General features: G+C 27.4%; 3 protein-coding genes, 3 non-coding genes and 2 pseudogenes across 6 annotated transcripts; 2 read left to right on the top strand and 6 right to left on the bottom strand.

Moving 5' to 3' along the window:
- Positions 1-853, bottom strand: part of LOC113386009 — a 7,821-nt pseudogene extending 6,968 nt beyond the window's left edge.
- Positions 854-2,148: 1,295 nt separating this feature from the next.
- Positions 2,149-5,730, top strand: LOC113386008. The gene is made up of 10 exons (XM_026623823.1): positions 2,149-2,192; positions 2,759-2,978; positions 3,083-3,207; positions 3,299-3,394; positions 3,476-3,661; positions 3,959-4,100; positions 4,226-4,385; positions 4,484-4,618; positions 4,686-4,848; positions 4,924-5,730. Exons 1-10 carry the CDS (start codon positions 2,161-2,163, stop codon positions 5,420-5,422), a joined length of 1,758 nt encoding a protein of 585 aa, XP_026479608.1. The 5' UTR covers positions 2,149-2,160; the 3' UTR covers positions 5,423-5,730.
- Positions 5,731-8,282: 2,552 nt separating this feature from the next.
- Positions 8,283-12,555, top strand: LOC113386007 (rab-like protein 6). The gene is made up of 10 exons (XM_026623822.1): positions 8,283-8,431; positions 9,055-9,209; positions 9,899-10,074; positions 10,154-10,291; positions 10,530-10,707; positions 11,016-11,410; positions 11,478-11,603; positions 11,729-12,048; positions 12,112-12,170; positions 12,362-12,555. The coding sequence occupies exons 1-10, from the start codon at positions 8,311-8,313 to the stop codon at positions 12,512-12,514; spliced, it is 1,821 nt and encodes a 606-aa protein (XP_026479607.1). The 5' UTR covers positions 8,283-8,310; the 3' UTR covers positions 12,515-12,555.
- A 430-nt stretch (positions 12,556-12,985) lies between these two features.
- Positions 12,986-13,057, bottom strand: LOC113387124 (annotated as a pseudogene).
- Positions 13,058-13,208: 151 nt separating this feature from the next.
- Positions 13,209-13,297, bottom strand: LOC113387115. The gene has a single exon (XR_003368081.1). It is a non-coding gene; the product is annotated as a small nucleolar RNA snR60/Z15/Z230/Z193/J17 (small nucleolar RNA).
- A 189-nt stretch (positions 13,298-13,486) lies between these two features.
- LOC113387118 lies at positions 13,487-13,575 on the bottom strand. Its single transcript, XR_003368083.1, has one exon. It is a non-coding gene; the product is annotated as a small nucleolar RNA snR60/Z15/Z230/Z193/J17 (small nucleolar RNA).
- Positions 13,576-14,316: 741 nt separating this feature from the next.
- On the bottom strand, positions 14,317-14,401 carry LOC113387121. Its single transcript, XR_003368086.1, has one exon. It is a non-coding gene; the product is annotated as a small nucleolar RNA snR60/Z15/Z230/Z193/J17 (small nucleolar RNA).
- Positions 14,402-14,527: 126 nt separating this feature from the next.
- Positions 14,528-15,731, bottom strand: LOC113385445 (methyltransferase-like protein 6). The gene is made up of 2 exons (XM_026623297.1): positions 14,950-15,731; positions 14,528-14,690 (listed from the first exon to the last, which is right to left on the bottom strand). The coding sequence occupies exons 1-2, from the start codon at positions 15,633-15,635 to the stop codon at positions 14,528-14,530; spliced, it is 849 nt and encodes a 282-aa protein (XP_026479082.1). The 5' UTR covers positions 15,636-15,731.
- Positions 15,732-18,611: the final 2,880 nt, after the last annotated feature.

The raw sequence follows: 18,611 nt of genomic DNA, 5'->3' as shown, positions 1-18,611 counted from the left end.
AAATATATTTTTGATAGCTGCTCAAGACACAAATTAACTTGTAATATCAAAATAGTGTCTAAAAAGTGATATAAACTATAAACTATTTTGTACATTAAAAAACATGAATAATTAAAAGTTACTGTGATTATTAAGAATATAATAAATAAGTTAAAATCATGGATGGTAGTCCATGGATTCAACTCGATATTTATTATATTCAAATTGAGTAAAATGTGTTTATAAAAATCATCAAAATTATTTGCATAACTGAGGATTTAAAGCTATAGCTGCAAAGCTGCAAATGTCTGAAAGCTTTTGGAACCATTACAAAATAATAGTTGCATTATCATACGCTCTGCGTGTAGATGTATGTTTTATGGTTTATTAAATTCATTGAATTAAATGTCAACGAATCAAACAGTTATGTTTTAGAGAGTATAGAATATTTATTTCATAGTTCCTGAATAAACACACATTTATAAAAGTATAATATCATTCTGCTCCGCTTTTTCAAGTCACAAATAAAAAGTAAATCAATTTTTATCACAACAAGACGATTTGAATATACGTGGAGTTGTATAAAGCAGTTTTATATTAATATATCAATATGCTATTCTATAAATACTTTATATAAAATGGTCTTTTGTGATGGAGATATTAAGGTGCAAATTCATCGTCTTCCCCACCTGGAGTGTAGGATTTTTGTCATCTTTAAAAACGTTGTCAATGGATCCATTATTCATTCGTTCCAGAATGATGAGAGTAACTTCTTATTTAACTTATCTGTTAGTGTTCGATCAACCTCTGGTGGAACATCTTTCTCAGTAACTTTAGATTTTACTTCTTCAGTTTGCTTAGGATTGTCTGTCATGTTGTCAATAATTTGTATTCACAAAACAATAATGTTATTAAATTCCTTGCTTCGTTTTGTTTATTTTTTACACTAGATATTTGGACGTGTTTTTAGGTTTTATAATGGTTTTGGGAGTAAACAAGTACAAACAATTGTTTGACTTAAGACGTCAAAATTGACATTCAAGAATTTCCTCAAACAATGGTGACATTATAGATTAGTACGAGAGGCAGCGACTACAATAGGAAGCAACACTAAAAACTTTTGGATGGTTGATTTATACGTTATTTTAACAAGTATTTTAAATCATTTTAGCTCATTCTGAAAAAGTTATGATAAATTGAGGTATATAAATTTATGATAAATGACATGTGTATCTGTTTCTACTGTAACGAGTCTTTTAATACGAGTCTAAAATACATATAAACATACATACACACATGTTTATTTATCTATGCATACACACTTCTTTTATCTATGCATATAAATATATATATATAACAAATCTAATATAAATATAAATAAACATAAATAACGAGTCTAAATATAATAACCTAAATAACAAATTTAATTATAATAACAAACGAGTCCAAATATAAATACATATATACATACATACACTCTTTTAGAATAAAGAGTATGTATTTTGATATATATATATATATACATATATATATGCGTGATGTGTGTGTAATATATTTAAATAATTTTATACGTATGTTTAATTTAGTTTCTTTTTTTTCTATTATATTTAGCTACAGAAACATGAATGTAATCATATACATATATCAATAATACATTTTTGTTTATTTTAATAGTAATATACTAGAAGTTAACTTACAAAGTTTGAAAACCTGTACTTTTTGCATGGTGACAAATATATGTATTTATATTTATTTTCAACTGTCAAATCTATGACAGAGAAATTCAAACCAAATTATTTAAACGTGATTCTGATAGTTGCTTAAAATTTCGTTATATAAGAGTGAATCTTTTATTAGAGCATGACAGTGCGACAATTTTAAATTAGCCGCGTACATCTACGAGTGAAATATGTCGCAGCCGCCTTGCCTATTGAGCTCAAGAGACTGGAGTGAACAACGTCACAAGCGTTGTGAAGTCCTCACCCTGCCATCACGTGGTCTCTGAGTGCTATCAACGTCTGAACTGTCAACCTTGATTACAGGCAGATTTGTCAAAAATATGTGAAATGAAAGTGAATTTTATTTAAATATTCGCATCCAAAGTATAACAATATAATAAATAATTGAAAAAATATTGTTATATTTTGCATAGTATTTATTATATGCATTGGTTTTATTGACATGGTTGTAAAAGCAGCGATAGAATTTCTTAGGTAAATCAAAGAAGATAAATGGAAATATTTATCTATTTGTGATGTGGAATGCTATGGGCTTGAGAAAACAATCAAATTGTTATTGTGTCAAGAACTGTTTATTATACCCATATATATTTTGTGTGTTTGGGTGTTTACTATAATCCAACAATAATAAAAGTTTGATACATTTTTATTAATTTGTAGTAACGATTAATTTTAGAAGATCAGTGCTTACATGCACATGGCATATATAATATTCTATTAGATTGAAGATTTAGTTTATTATTGTTGAATAATAGCATTTGAACCAATTTCATATAAAATCTACCTTTTATCACCCATCTAAATTTTGGGATTAATAAATAGTTTAGATTATGTTTTGTTCACATTTGTAAATGCTTCAACTTTTTAGCATTGTGACTTTTTGTTGCTGTTTTTAAACATCTTCGACAATATAAATATCAAATTGAATTATAAAGTTATAAGTAACATGCATTTAAGACACATTTTTTTTTTAGATCTTTACTATAGTATATATCTTATTTATTATTTACTATAATGTATATCTTTTTACTGTTTTGTAGGAAAGCTGATGTTATAAAGGAACAACTAACAAAATTTGAGCCTAAAGATTTTGCAACTTTGAATGTTATTGCTTTGCTAAAAGAGCTTCAGCATATTTATCGTCATATATTCGTTATTGACATTAACTATGCACTCACTAATAAAATTGATCAAGATTTATGGAATATTGGGTTCAAACTTTGTATTTCATCTTTGCAAGATCTGATAAAAAATAAGGAGGTTTGTTTAAAATAATTTCGAATTATACACTATAATAGATTAATGAATTATATAGTTTTAACAAAAAAATGTCATATTTTTGAAAATTTATGGTTTAATTTAAGTACAATGTCACACAAAAGTCTGAGTTTTCTGCTGTATTATCGTGGTATTTATCTGGTGCATCAGGATTTTACATAAATTTACTGAATTCTACTTGGGGTGCTCATAAAGATGTGTTGCAAATCAGGTATTAGTTAAGAATTATATATAATTTTTTTTTAAATATATATAAAAGTAAGTTATTATAGTGTGGATTGTTATTATTGCTTTTATTCCAGTACGGATTTAAGCTTTGTAGGACAATACTGCCTTGTTCATCTTGGAGATCTGGCTAGATATCAAGGACATAAAGAACAGGCGCAAAATTTTTATGAGTATGTATTGATTGAAAAACTTTATTAAAACACTGTTTGAAATTTGCTTTATCAAGATTTACATTTGTTTTTTTTTTTAAGGCAAGCAATCAAAGTAGCACCAGCTTTTGGTCATGCATACAACCAATTAGCTCTTTTGGAACCCAAATCATCTTCAATGGATGCGCTTAAGATTTGCTCTTTGTATTGTCGAGCAAATTCATGTGTGCAATCTTTTATGCCGGCGCATAATAATTTGATGAGATTATTGGAAGAATATAAAACATTGTAAGTTGTTACTATATTCAGTATTATTATTATATTAGTTACACATATTTTGTTTTAGTATTGAATAATAGTTTAGTAGTGTTTGTGATTACACTCACAATAAAAAAATCTAATTAATTCAGTTATTCAATAATAACATACTATATTACTGATTTTGTAAACAATTTACATCTATTTAGTATATAAAATACAATACATATAAATTACAAGTATAATATTATTATAGATATTATTCCATGAAATTCATTTAGTAGCAATGTTTTTTTATCTAAGACTTCTTGTTCTTTTTTATTATAGTGAATGCAGCAAAATTTCTACTCTAGAAGACTATATAAGCGCTTTTTTAAAACAGATGTATTATGTTTTGAATAATTCAATTTATGACATGAAAATTGAATGCCCTGTAACGAATCAACTGAATAATAAAAAGTGTATTGAGGTATGTGTTATTTGTACTCAACTAATTTATATCTATAATTTTAAAAAAATTAAAAAATATTGATATTTGTAAGCAAGCTCAAAATAACATTAATTAGTTATGTAAGTATTATTTATTTCTTTAAGGCGTTCATACTTGTTACATATTCCTATTCAAAAATTATTGATGCAGTATGCAAGGAATCAGAATTATCAAAAGATGAGGAAATTTTGAAACAAATTATTCTAACACACTACACACATTTATTTTATCTGTTGGAAAAAACTGATGAATCGTATAAAACAGGTACATTAATCATACTTATTTACTGAGAATAATATATATTAATTATCGATAATAATGATAATTAATTTCTTCAATATGCTAAATTATTCTCATTGCAGCTTACTTGTTTCTGTCATGGATTATGAGGAAAGAGCATCTGATTGGTGAAACTATTTTTAAAAAATCATTTAAAATGTTGGAAAATCATTTTATATTATTAACAAGCAATGTAATTGAAAGTGATTCTGGAATAGGTAATTAAAGCTATAATAAGCATAATATTTAATCGATTGTGGTTTCAGTAATATTATTGCATTGCAGATGATAGTGATGGTATACTTGATGAAGAATTGGAATTGACAAATTATATACCCTTTGGTTTGACTCAAAATAAAGAAATTTTGTCAGATTTTACTCAAGATGAGGTTTGCGGTGAAAGAGTCTTGAAATGGACTAAGCTTATATTGGAAAAAATTTCAAAAAGGTAAAATAACATTTTATTACTATCAAATTACTATTTATAAAATTTTATAAATTAATTTAATTACTATTATTGCAGTGCTGATGTATTTGAAAATACTTCAAATGCAACAAATAATGATGAAAAGGCTGCTATAGTGAGAATGATTCAACCGGGCTCTGCTAAATCTAAACCAAAAAGAGCTAGAACTAATGTTGCATTGCAAACAATTCTTCAAATGAAACATAACTTAGACTTGAAAGAAGAATACGATTCAAACAATGAACGAGAAGACAAGGCTATGAAGTCTTTGTATAGCCTTCCAATAGAATCACCTACGGTTTTATCTACAGATTGGATAGATGAAAACAGTAAAAGTATGCAAGATATTGATTTAAATCAATCAACATCAATTTATAGCAATTTTAGCTTTCTTGAGGAAAACGGTTTAAATTATACATCTCTCTTATCTGGTATGAATGGCACTTCAAGTCTGTGGGGTAATGGTGGCGGATATTCACTATTTAGTGGTCATTCGCCATTGGCAAAATTGTTAGAGGATCAAAAGACAAAATATGATACCAATGTCATAAAATAGGATCTATATTGGAATATTCTGGTTGGAACATGAAGTTGTAGAATTGCTTGCAGCAGGTCTTGAGAGTCCTATTAAGCAGCTATAAGATGACAATGGTGAAAGTAAGCATTTTTTAAAGAAAATCGTCGTTATAGACCACAAGTTATTAGTAATGAATCGCAAGGATTTGATATTATAAAATATAAAAGTAAAGGAAATAGTATAATTTTATATTTTATAAATTCATTAATTGCATTTGTTAAAAGGTATAGTTGCAAATGCTATAAAGGTTAGAAAAAATTAAATCATAATTGTATAAACTATGAAAATGAAGCTGGGATTGCCTACTCATCTTTTGGTAGAAGAAGTTCAAGTACAGTATAATTAAATTTGTTTAGTTAATAAAAATTTGTTGTTTTATAAAATTTGGTAAATTGTGAAAAAATTGTAAAAATTTGGTTTAAATTTTGTATCATTGCTGCTAATTTATTTGATTAAATTATGCAAATGATATATATATCTTTTAATATTATTAGTGCTGTGTGTGATGCAACATCAGATTTATAACTATACTCTAACCAAAATTAACTTCATATTATTATTCAATATTTAGTACATATATTTATATGAATCTTGAATGCAATTATAAATAATAATTTTGTGGTTGCATTCTGAACAGGAAAATATTATATTCTTGACAGAAGTATATTATTATTTTTATTATAGCTTTTATGTATTTTCATAAACGAATAAACCATTTAACTCAGTAAATTGTTTTAATATAATAAGAATGTTATCTGACACAGCATGGTAAATATTTTGTATTTATGCATGACTTTTGACATATTGATAATTTTAATTTGGTTTTATTTTTTATTGAATCTTTTGTTGTAATTGTTGAGACTGTTGAGGCAGCTCTCTGTTACCATATGAATTTTTCAATAAGACCTTCGACATAATGCTATTAAATGATCATATTTGGTATTCTAATAATCTCAGGCATCATGTATAAAATTTCTATATATTGCGTATTAATAATTAAGAAAAAATAGAGTAGGAGTAAGTTTTAAGGCTAAACGCTTAAGTAATATAAACTTCTCGGCATGTGTCAAGAAATGGTAAATCAACATAATAATTCATAAGTTGTTTATAAAAAAGTTTATAAACATACTGAGTTTCTGTAGGGCCTTATAATGTTAGAAACAAATACAGATTATTCAATTTTGTACATATTTTCTAAAAACGCAGTTTTAATTGCGAAAAAATAGCCCGGCCAAATTGACTAAAAATCAATCAATTTTGAATTTTCAAAAGCGGTTCAGAATTTTTGCCTAAAACGTAGACGAAAATTTTTGCATTTTTCCGTTATTTATAAAGAAAGGGCTTATCGTTACGCAAATCTAATCAATACGAATCCTCATTGAGTTACATAAAATGGCTTTAAAATTATTGAAATAGGTTCAGCCGTTTTTTAAAAAAACGTCGACGAAATGTCAAATTTCGGCTCATACAAAGCATAGCCCTTTTGTATTTCATTTTAATCGATTCGAATCGCTTGAAACATCGAGAAAGGATAAAATTAAAAAAAAACTAGTGGGGTGGGTGGCATCGTGCCTTAAGGCAAATTGCTGGAACTTCCCGTATCGTAACGAAATGTTCGAGGAATACTGAATGTTTTCAAATAGATTATTATAAATATTGTAACATTGTCTAAAATTTATAAGAATTATATAAACTAAATTGCAAAGTTGAAATTATTTGTTTAAAGTATATTAGAACTATAGTCAGAATTAAAAATAAAATCTGAATCAAAAAAAATGGAACAAAATTTTTTTTCCAAAATCAATTATTTTGTTAGGACAAGCAGAAAGTTCTTTGAATCATTCAAATTGGACGCTTAGTTCTCTCAAAAACTGTCATTTTTTACATATTTAGCTCCGTATCTTCGAAATGGCTGGGCCTGCCTTTGCCAAAAACTAATAAACACTTCTCCCAATCATTACTAATTGAATGTTTTTTAGATCATTCAAATCGGATACTCCGTTCTCTCAAAAAGTCGATTTTTATTTTCTGCACTCTTTGCTCCGTATCCTCGAAACGGCTGGACCTGCCTTTGCCAGAAACTAATCAGCTCTTTTCCCTATCGATACGAATCGAATGCTTTTTGAACCATTCAAATTGGTTGTTTCGTTCGCCCCGAAACGTGACTGGAAATTTGTATCCATACATACACACACACACACACATCCATTTTTTCTGAGGTATGACAAAATGTTCAGAAACCTTCAAAACGTCGAGAAATGTAAAAATTTTCAATTCCGATTTTCGGCTCATTACAATAACTTACCCTACGGGAAGTTAACTAGGATTTTCTTCTGAAAATTTAAATTTTTTCTACAGGAAGTAATAAAGATTACTTCCTTCTACATATTTTAACTTTCGTATCATCTGTCATAAATTTTCGATAATGTTTCGAGATGTAAAGGTATTTCATTTAGAAATATAAAATAAAATACTATTATTTTTTTCAATTTAATAATCCAAATAATGCAATGCGATTATAATAAAAATAATTTTCCTCATTTTTCCATATATTTTATGTAAATTAATTATTTAGCCAACCTTGTCTTGTGACATATGGGTTGACTTGAGTTGACATTGCCTTGTTGCAGCTTGCAACTAGTGGCAGAGGAATTTGCAATGTTGATGAAAATGTCATATAAAACTAATATAACATCAATGTTATTTTGACTCACCACTCCTCTATTTTTAATTACCTAAATGAATATTTTATAACTAGTTAATTTATAATGGCTTAAATTTATAGTGCATATGTTGGTCGTAAAAGTAAGACGTGTTCGACAGTTTAATTAAAGTATTTATGGAGAAGTTAACATATCAGCGTTGATATGTTTTCAGCTTTCAAAAGACTAGCTGGAAAAGCAGAAAATGCTTCGAATGGCCCTCCCAGTCACCAGGCCATGCCTGGTACTCTGCAGAAGAAATTTTCGAAAGGAGTTCAATATAACAGTATGTGAATAATATAGTATTAATAGAGATAGAATATTAAAATAACATACTTTGTTAGAGAAAGATTTTACTTTAAAGTCTGAAGATATTTTAAAGGTTAGGTTATCTCATAAAATCTAGGTTTTTATATAATTCAATACTTACTTTATATACCCATTTTATATTATATGATACTTTCTATTATATTCCTAATTTAGAGTTTCAATCAAGTTTGAGATTTACAAATTCTATCATTATTGGTAAAAATGCTTGTTGTCTTTTATACATATGGTGTTCTTCTTGATGAATTGTTTTTTTTCCTTATAATATTAAAATACCACAATCCGATCGCTCTAAAACACAAAAGTTAGCTATCGTTTTGCAAATTAGGTACTGAACTTTATATATAAAATATATTAATCTTGATTGATAATATATGAAAGAAAGATATCCATCCTGCGTATATATGTATTTAATGTTTATAAGAATTATTGTACCTAGGTATTCAGTGTCAAGTTTATCCTTATCTATGATTGTTTACTCAAATTTCCATATATTTTTATATATAGAAACTGTTCTGCTCCATTAGTTTTTTGACTAATATTATCTTACTGAAATATTAACCTTTTTATCCTGTGTTTTAGTGAAAATCATAATCAAGGGCGATCGCAATGTTGGTAAATCATGTTTATTAGAACGCTTGCAAGGCAGGGGTTTTATAGAAGAATATGTTCCAACTGAACAAATTCAAGTTGCTTCTATTCAATGGGCCTTCAAAGCTACAGATGATATTGTAAAGGTAATTAGGTTAAATAAAACTATATATTCATGAAAAATTATTTCAAATCTAAAGTTATTTTAGTTCCTAACTGGATATCATTAAATACTTATTACTTTAATACTACTGTTAAGAATTCGTAAAATATATTAAGATCATTGTTTAGTTTAAGTGAGCACAGGATGCAGGTGCAAATCCTATAATTTTTTCATATATTTTCCAAAGCTTAAGTAAATACACCACATTTCTTTTTATATTTTTGTTATTAATATATCTTTTTAAACCCATGTATTCATGTACCAAATTGTGGGATTATAGAAAAATCCCATAAATAAATATTCCCAAAATTCTATAGTAGTATTAGTGTATATTTGGGAACTCTCTCTTCCAGGCAGTTATAATAATTTTTGTATTATATTTTAAAATTTATAATTCAGTATTCAGTTTGTCGCGATACTAGGCACATCAATCATTCAATAAGTATTTCTTTGTTTAAGTCTATTGTTGTTTTTCATTATTCTAATAATTACAGTGCACACAAGCCTTTAAACGTGTAGTTATTAATAATATATGAGGTGATAAAGGCAAAAATAATTTAAAAAAATCAATTAGTTTAATTAATAATGTTAATTTACAGTTATTTTGGCAATACTTCTGAAGACCATTTAGAATCTATTTATTTTGAACCTATTATTATATATTTCTTCCAGGTAGAAGTATGGGATGTTGTTGATAGAGGAAAATCCAGACCCCAAAATAGTGGTTTGAAATTATCTCTGACGACAAGTCCTATAGATGCATGCCCACCTGCTCTGGACGCAGAATTTTTAGATGTTTACAAAGGCACTCATGGAGTTATATTAATGATGGATGTTACTAAATCTTGGTGAGAAATAAATATGATATAATATGTTTGTATAATAATAATATAAATTTAAGCTAAATAAATTTTTATATATTGATAGGACCTTTGACTATGTCTGCAAGGAGCTGGCTAAAGTACCAGATGATATTCCAGTTTTAATATTAGGCAATCATTGCGATATGAGTCATCATCAAGCAGTAACAAATGGACAAGTATCAGGATTTATTGAAAATTTTATGCAAGTGGTTTATTATTTTATATGCTAGAATATCATTTTTTTGACCACACTTATTAAATGATCAGTTGCTGCTAATATACAAAACCAATTACTTGGCTTGATAAAGTAACTTTTCTAGAATAAAATATTATCCTATTATCACAACTTTAGGTAGATAAGTCTTGCAATAAGTCACTAGTCCAAAATATAAAAATATTTATTTATAATTTTTTAAGTAAAACAAATAATTTTACTATAGGAGATCTGGTGAAACCTTGTATGCAGAAAGTTCCATGAGAAATGGATTTGGCCTACATTTACTTCATCGGTTTCTAGGACTTCCATTTCTGAGACTGCAGAGATTAAGTCTTGAGCTTTTATTAGAGAGAAATAAGAGAGATACAGATATTACAAAAGAAGAGATTCTATTGTTCCAGGTAAAATATTTTGTACAAAATGTGATTATAATTTCACATTAAAACTGAATCTATAATTTTGCAACTTTGTGCAATATATGACTATTTTTTGCCTTTGAAACATATTAAAAAAAATTAGTTAAATTTTAGCTTAATGTGTAATATCTTTATAAATTAATAATCATATAATAAAAATAAACAAACATCTAATTTCATCCAAAGTTGTAACAAAATTTGATAAATAATAATGTAGAATATTTTTAAATATGAAAGATAATTAGTAATACCATTGCCTAATATGAATTTGATTTTCAATTTATCCTTTACAGCAATCTGATGAATCAAATTATAACAAATTTCTAGACAACTTGGTTAAAAAGAGACGGCAAATTGCAGATCACAATGCTAAAATTTCAACAAATATTATACCACCATCTAATAATGCTCAAGATAGCACAAACGAACGCAAAGACATTCCAATACAAAGCCATAGCACAGTTACAATTGGTGCAGGTCATCCGATAATAGTTGCAGGCAAACCAGTTGTTGTAAATAGTGACCCTACAAAATATAGCCAAGTTCCAAATTTGACGGCCAATCTCAAATCACCACAAATCTGTCAACAAAGTAGTGAAGTAATAGGTTCTTCATCTGAACAAAGAAATATGGATGTTAAGAATAAAATTATAAAAACTGATTCTGCACAACATACAAATAGTAACAGGTAACAGAAATTATACATTATTTAAAAAAAATTATAATTATTTCAATTAATTTTATATTAATTTCAGTAAGCATTTGTATAAAAGTCAATTGAACACCGTGGAAGATTTTTGTCCTGATGATGCTTTAGACAGGAGCTTCTTAGATGATGTTGGAGGTTCTGCAGTGGCTGATGATAAACATGACAGTGATAGGTACATCTACAATAATTATTGTTTACCTAAAAACTTTCTTACAAGTACAATTTTGCACTATTTATTAATTTTACTTAATGATCATAAGCATGCAATTGATTTAAAAAGCAAATTTTTTATTCTAGTGATGCAGAAATTGGAAATCCTTTAGTTGCAACATTCCAAGAGGAAATTGATGGTGCAGAAGAGATCACAGAAGAATTTAATACACAAAATTCTAATAAAATGGTTTCAAATGGCAAAACATTTTCTCACTCTACAAAAAATAATTTCAATATCAATATGTCGAAACTGGATATTGGTGATTTTAAACCACTTTCTAATTATGACCAACCCACCAATGAAGAGAATGATTTTGATAGTCTAAAAAGTGAAGAGTTGGATGTTAACTTTGGTTCTGATGAATGGATACCAAGTTCTTCAAAAGTGAGAAGGTCACCAGAAGGTATAGGCAACATTGTTAAATTTTGATTAATTTATTGAATTAATAATTATTAAAATTATGCAGGTGGAGAGGATTCCACTGGTACATGTAGTATTAATCAAGGTTTAATAGAGGAGACAAAGGTAAAAATTAAACATTGTTATCAAATAATTTTGCAGTTCGCAATTTTGCAAATTTGTTTTGGTTCAACAGATAGCAATCATTAATGTAATAAATTGTCTTTATTTGTTGAAATATTTTTTGTAATTTTCAGTGTTAAATTTTGATTTATGATTTTTGAAATTATGGGTAATTTAATGAAATTTTATTTCAGGAAACAAAGAAGCACAAAAAATCTAAAAAGAGCAAAGATAAAGAGAAAAAGAAGAGTAATAAGAAAGATAAAAAGAAACGAGATGAGCTGGAATTGTTTTTGAATGGACATGGAAATCAAAATCCAGAAGCTGATGCTTACGAAGCTATTTAATGAAACATATGCTGAAACTATTGAATCTGTACTTTGAATCTAAATGTTATTTAAACTAAAATAAATCTGTTATGTGAGTACATAGTTTACTAAGAATTACTATAATACACAATGTGATTTTTATCTCATACATATAGTATTAATTTTATCAGCCCCTTGAGGAGATCGATCTGAAACAAAAATGTTTTTGTTATTAATGTTTGAAGTTTTATTCAGTAAATATTTTGTATTTAAATAATATTCAGATAGAGCTAATATAATGAAAATTCACAGAAAATCATTTGAAGTTTAATTCATCACTGAAACAAAAAATGTAACATGAAATAACTAGAACTAACCTTGATTATTAAGACAATATACATTTTGCTTCAGTGATATGATGATCTCCCATACACTAAACCTGAATTAAAAAAATATATAATATAATATAGAATAAAAAATTTTATAACAAATTTATGTGCTTCATAAAAATCAGATAGGAGCGAAAGACATTGCTAAGTAAATATCATAGAACTTTCAATTGAACTATAATATCATCATAAGTAAAAATTTATTATAAAATATAATGCATGAAATTTACCTTATTCAAAATTTCGTTTCACCAGCATCACCAGATTCATGCAATGGATGGATCTAAAAAAAAAACCCAAAGAGTTAGACTTTTGAAGTGAGTTCAAAATAAAGATGATTATGAAAGAGTATTCAGATAGGAGCGAAAGACAATTGCAAGTTAGATATCACAGTAAAGTCAATTGAACTATAATTTCATCATAAAAGATTTTATTTAGTAATTTGTTTATTGTAATAACCTTGCTCAGTTAAGCGCATGAAAGTATGCATGGTTTCCATCGGATGGAATTATCATAATTCTTAGTTTTGTAGCCACTGAGTAATTGCAGCCATACTGAAAAAAAAAAGTAATGAATTAATTTCAGAAGTCAATTTCAAACGAAGTAAGTTTTCGAGTATACAAAAAATATTCAGATAGGAGCGAAAGACAATTGCTAGTTAGATATCACAGTAAAGTCAATTGAACTATAATTTCATCATAAAAGACTGTAGATTATGTAGTAATTTGTTTATTATGTAAATACCTTGCTTAGTTGAGATAAGAAAGTCTGCATGGTTCTCTCATCGGATCAAATGATCCTAATATTTCTTTTAGTTTTGCAGCTACTGAGCATTTTTAATTATACTGGAAAGAAAAAAGTATTGATTAAATTTAATGTCAAGTTAAAAAAAAAAAAAGATGTACGGTATACAAAAAAAAAATTCAGGTGGAACTGACGAAGTTATCATACATTGCTAGTTAGATATCACAGCAAAATCTAATTTTTTTTTCATCATTTTTAACTTATTAGAAAATTTGAGAAAGGAGACAATATATTTTGAACTTATGTACTTCATAAGACAATGAAAGTTACTTACTTTTGATAATAAAGCAGAATATTTCCATAGAAGATAGAATTGCTGATGAGACACTGTTTCAGAAATTCTAAAAAAGAAAGAAAAACAGATTAATATAATCTAAAAATACAATTACATTTTTTAAAATCATTTCTAATATTTCAGTGGGCAGATATATATCAACATGTTTTAATATTTGGGTTCTCTCTGATGAGGGAGCCTGCCATAAATCATCATTAAGAAACATTAAAAAGAATTTTATGAATAATTACCTGTTCAAATTAATAATTTTGATATCAGTCAGGTGAATTTCCAAAGATTCATTCAGATTCTGAAAAAAAAGATAAGAAAATTAATCCATGTACATTTCAAATGAAACTTTTATAAATATATCTTTGTCTAGTCAGATAGGAGCGAAAGACATTGCAATAGTAAATATCACAGCGATCAATTGAACTATAATATCATCACAGTATGAAAATGCAAAAGTAAATTATGAAGCAAGCTAACAAAGTAACTGAAAAAACATACAACCAAAAATGTATGTAATTATACTATGTAAATTTCAAATAAAACAAAGTAAGCTTATTGCAGAAATTACCTGTATCAACTGTAAGGCTTCATGTATTTGCCTTGAACAAATATTCTAGGAACATCAATGTTGCTTTTTATATTCACAGTACGTCTATGAATATAGGTGTTTGAAATGATGTGAAATCCTGCTGACCTCAAAAGGCTTTCAAGGTACTCGGTAGAAAAATAGAATGACCTGGAAGTAAGTATGGAATTAATATTCACACATTATAAAATATCAATTGAGTCTAAATGAATTTTAGTAAGGTCAGTGGGCAGAAACTTCAACATATTTTTATATTTGGGTTCTCTCTGATGAGGGAGCCTGCCAAAATCATCATGTAAGGTGAGAAATGTAATTTTTTTCTAGTAATGAGACTAAATCAAATGTACATTTGGGTTACTTAGCCCATTGCATTCATCAAAAAATATGAAGATAAGATAATTTTACATACCTAGTACCATCCTGCCGTACATAAAAGTTATCAGCTATTTTATTTCCAGGTTTGAACCTTAATTGAGCCATATCATACAATCCATAATCTCGAAACAGCAATACACCTCCTGGTTTCAATATATTAAAAATATTTTGCAGCGTTGTGCTGAACTTATCTGGGTGTATCGCTGATAAAACAAAAACTGCAGTAACTATGTCCACAGAATCATTTTCCAAATACTGGAAAATATCATTCTTGGTTATGTCGCATTGAAAAGCCTTCATTATATTTTCATCATACAATGAATTTGATTTCACCAAATCGACTGCTCTTTCAGATAAATCACAAGCATATATGAAATACCTATTCAATTTATCTTCAATCAAGGGGTATATTAAATTACCAACGCCACATCCAATTTCTAGCATTTTCTTTGGCGTACTTTGCTCGGATTTATCATCTAGTAATTCTTCAAATTCACGTGTAGTCCAATGCCGGTTTTTAAAGAATCTGGTATCATTTCGTTTATAAAACAAATCCCAGTTCTTTTTGGAATCTATTTCTAACTTATTTGCTTTAAAAGAACTCACAAGTCGCGTGTCTTGTTGGGTTAATTTTACCTTTTCTTCGTCGGTCAACTCACGGGCTTTGGTGAACGCCACTTCATCTTCATCCATCTCGACGCGTTCACTTGCTATGGACATTTTGTTAATATTTTATATGAACTTCTATACCCGTAGAACATTTCTTTACCAATATTTTTCACTAGGATCTTATAGTTTTGTTACCACGTTCTTTACAAGAGGCAAGCTCGGAAAGAAAGAACGATTATTTTGTCAGTCTTGTCCGCGAGCTCTTCGTGTTCACTTCGCTCAGTAGTACCAACCTGTATCCGCAAAACAAAATGAAATATTTTGGAGGTAAGTTCAAAAGCGACAAATTCAAATTTAAAAATGTAATTTAAATTTAAAAATGTTGAATTCGATACAAATTAATGTTGCATAAGAAATAATGATTTTATATTAGATATTTTCGATAAAATTAGAAAATTAAATGTTTCGAAAAGTTAAACATTTAAATATAGAACTAGTGGTGTATGGCATCGTGCCTTAAGGCAAATTGCTGGACCTTCCCGTACCGTAACGAAATATATCGAGAAATATTAAATGTTTTCAAATAGATTATTATAAATAAATACTGTAACACAGTAACATTCTCTAAAATTTATAAGAATTGCAAAGTTAAAATTACTTGTTTAAAGTATATTAGAACTTTAGTTAGAATTAGTTCTCTCAAAAACTGTATCTTTGTATTTTTGCAACGGCTGGACCTGACTTTGCCAAAGTATTTAACTTTCCGAAGGAATGGTTTATGTTTTTGCCAGAAAATGTTTGGTTTTTTAACGATAGGCCGAGTCGATTTCTTGGAATTAGAAGAAAAGTGCTAAAATTTTCGCCTTCGTTTCAATATCAAAAACTGTTCGGAATATATCGACCGAATCGCTTTTTAGCAATTGAATTGACGATTTTTATCAAACTTTCCATGATCATAACCATCCATCATAGATACTAAAATATTATGAGCCTGCAATAAGTCATTATTGTTATTTGTGAAATGAAACAAAAAATGGTAAGATTTTACTAATTTTTGCCCATGTTTGGAGCCCCTGCGGCCCGGAAAAAATAAAACTTTTTAAAATAACAATTTTACATTCCTCGAGTTCTTTTTTAACGATATTAAATTTGATTGAACAAATAATTCGCTTTTTGTGAAATATTTTTTTTTATTATTAATGTTTGCTACGCCCCTTTTTTGTATCAACAGAAAAGAATTGATTTGGTTAACTCATGATGGCAATAAATGCTGCAATTATAGTAAAAACTTAATATTTTGATACAAGTATACCATTTATTATTTTTTAAAATCAAAATATAGTTATTTTCACATACTTCACATATATAGACACATGGACAATCATATTATATTTCTTTATTATATAATATATTATATAATAAGCTATGCATATATGTTTATACATACATTAGTTAAGGTTAAAAATTTATCACTTTTTGGTGAAATATTTTAAAAACTGCTATATTCTAAAAGTTTATTGTCTGAAACTTATATTTAAAATCGATGTGAACAAAATTAAAACTAACTATTGCTATGATAATAAGAGTTGCTATATATCCGGGTCATAATATTTTTATAGCTCTCATTTTTGTTCAAATTTTGTTTAATAATAAAATAATTCACCAAATGTATCAAATTGAATTGGCTGAACGGAATAAAAACAAAATAACAAATTTCGATTTTAATTCATTCAGTCGCCAAAATCTTAAGTTGTTTTACCAATAAACTACGAAAAATAATAGATAACTTCAACCCTTAACTTGTTGCATGCATATACATATATGTATAATAAATAGTTTAGTATACTAATATATATTTACAATATCTGTCAGTATTTACACAATATTTGTAATATTATCCTTATAATAAACTTCTTCGTATTATATATTATCTCACGTCACAACATTAATAATAACAGTAGAAATTATAATTAAAATTGTACTTATTTATCTAAAGACGCCTAAGTACAACTTATTTTGTGCCACGCGGCTAAAACTAAAGTCATTTCTTATGTTACCATTAAATAATAATATTATTATAATTATTATCATATTATTATATAGATATATGGGTATAATAAAACATTGTTTGGCATTAGTTTTTAGATAATCAGAAAACTGATTTAATTATTACATTTGAAATATAAAAGCTAGTATAAGCTACCGTAGTTGTCACATGCAAAAATATTATTTTTACACCTGGCAATAAATTTATGATAAATGAATTTTCAGTATATGATGGCTTATAATCTCTCAAAGTCATATTTAGGCAAAATTTTGAATATACACGTCATGTGTCGTTGAGCACATAATGTATATGTGTGTGTGGAAACTGTTTTTAGTACAAATAGTATAAGAACTTTACTATGACTCTAAGAACCTTAAGATGATATGAAAATTGCATTTGTTTGTAAAATAAAAATTATTCGGCTTATTCTGAAGACACTACTTTTATAACGTGGTCTTAAGGCAGTGGTATCCAACCTTTTTTACATCGCCTCTCCGCCACTGTTCTAATAAAAAAAATATTGCGCTTCCCTTAATTTTGCAACAATTTCCTTTCATAAATACTCAATTGATATTATCAAGCTGCAAATTAATATGTAATGTAAATGATTATTTTTGTATATCATTTCAATTTTTTTGGTTTTTTTTTTTGAAAATTGTATTTTGGAAACAGTTGTACGCCCCCCTTGCAACAATCCAGCGCCCTCCTGAGGGGATGCGCCCCACAGTTTGGAAACCACGGCTTTAAGGCAAACTTATAGAATTTCTGCATTATAAACACATATTAAAAAAATAAAATAGATCGACAAATTTGATTTTTAAAATAAGAATACAAACCATCCTAATTGACAATATTTCAAAAAAATATTTAAAAAAATAATATAATTTAACAATTTTGAAGTTTTTGCCATTTTAGTAGTGTGTGACTCCTGAATTTTTTTTTAAATGCATAGATTTGTTTGTTTAACATATTTCAGATAAACTAAATTTTTTATAGGAGGAATTGGAATGTCAACTATTTGTTGTTTAATTTAATTCAGT

Source organism: Ctenocephalides felis, unplaced genomic scaffold, assembly GCF_003426905.1.
Source record: "Ctenocephalides felis isolate EL2017-DRISC unplaced genomic scaffold, ASM342690v1 CF-g0.4_SCAFFOLD_03571, whole genome shotgun sequence".
Taxonomy (NCBI): Eukaryota; Metazoa; Arthropoda; class Insecta; order Siphonaptera; family Pulicidae; genus Ctenocephalides; species Ctenocephalides felis.
The sequence above is the reverse complement of the archived record's forward strand: the minus strand, read 5'-3'. Positions and strand labels throughout refer to the sequence as shown.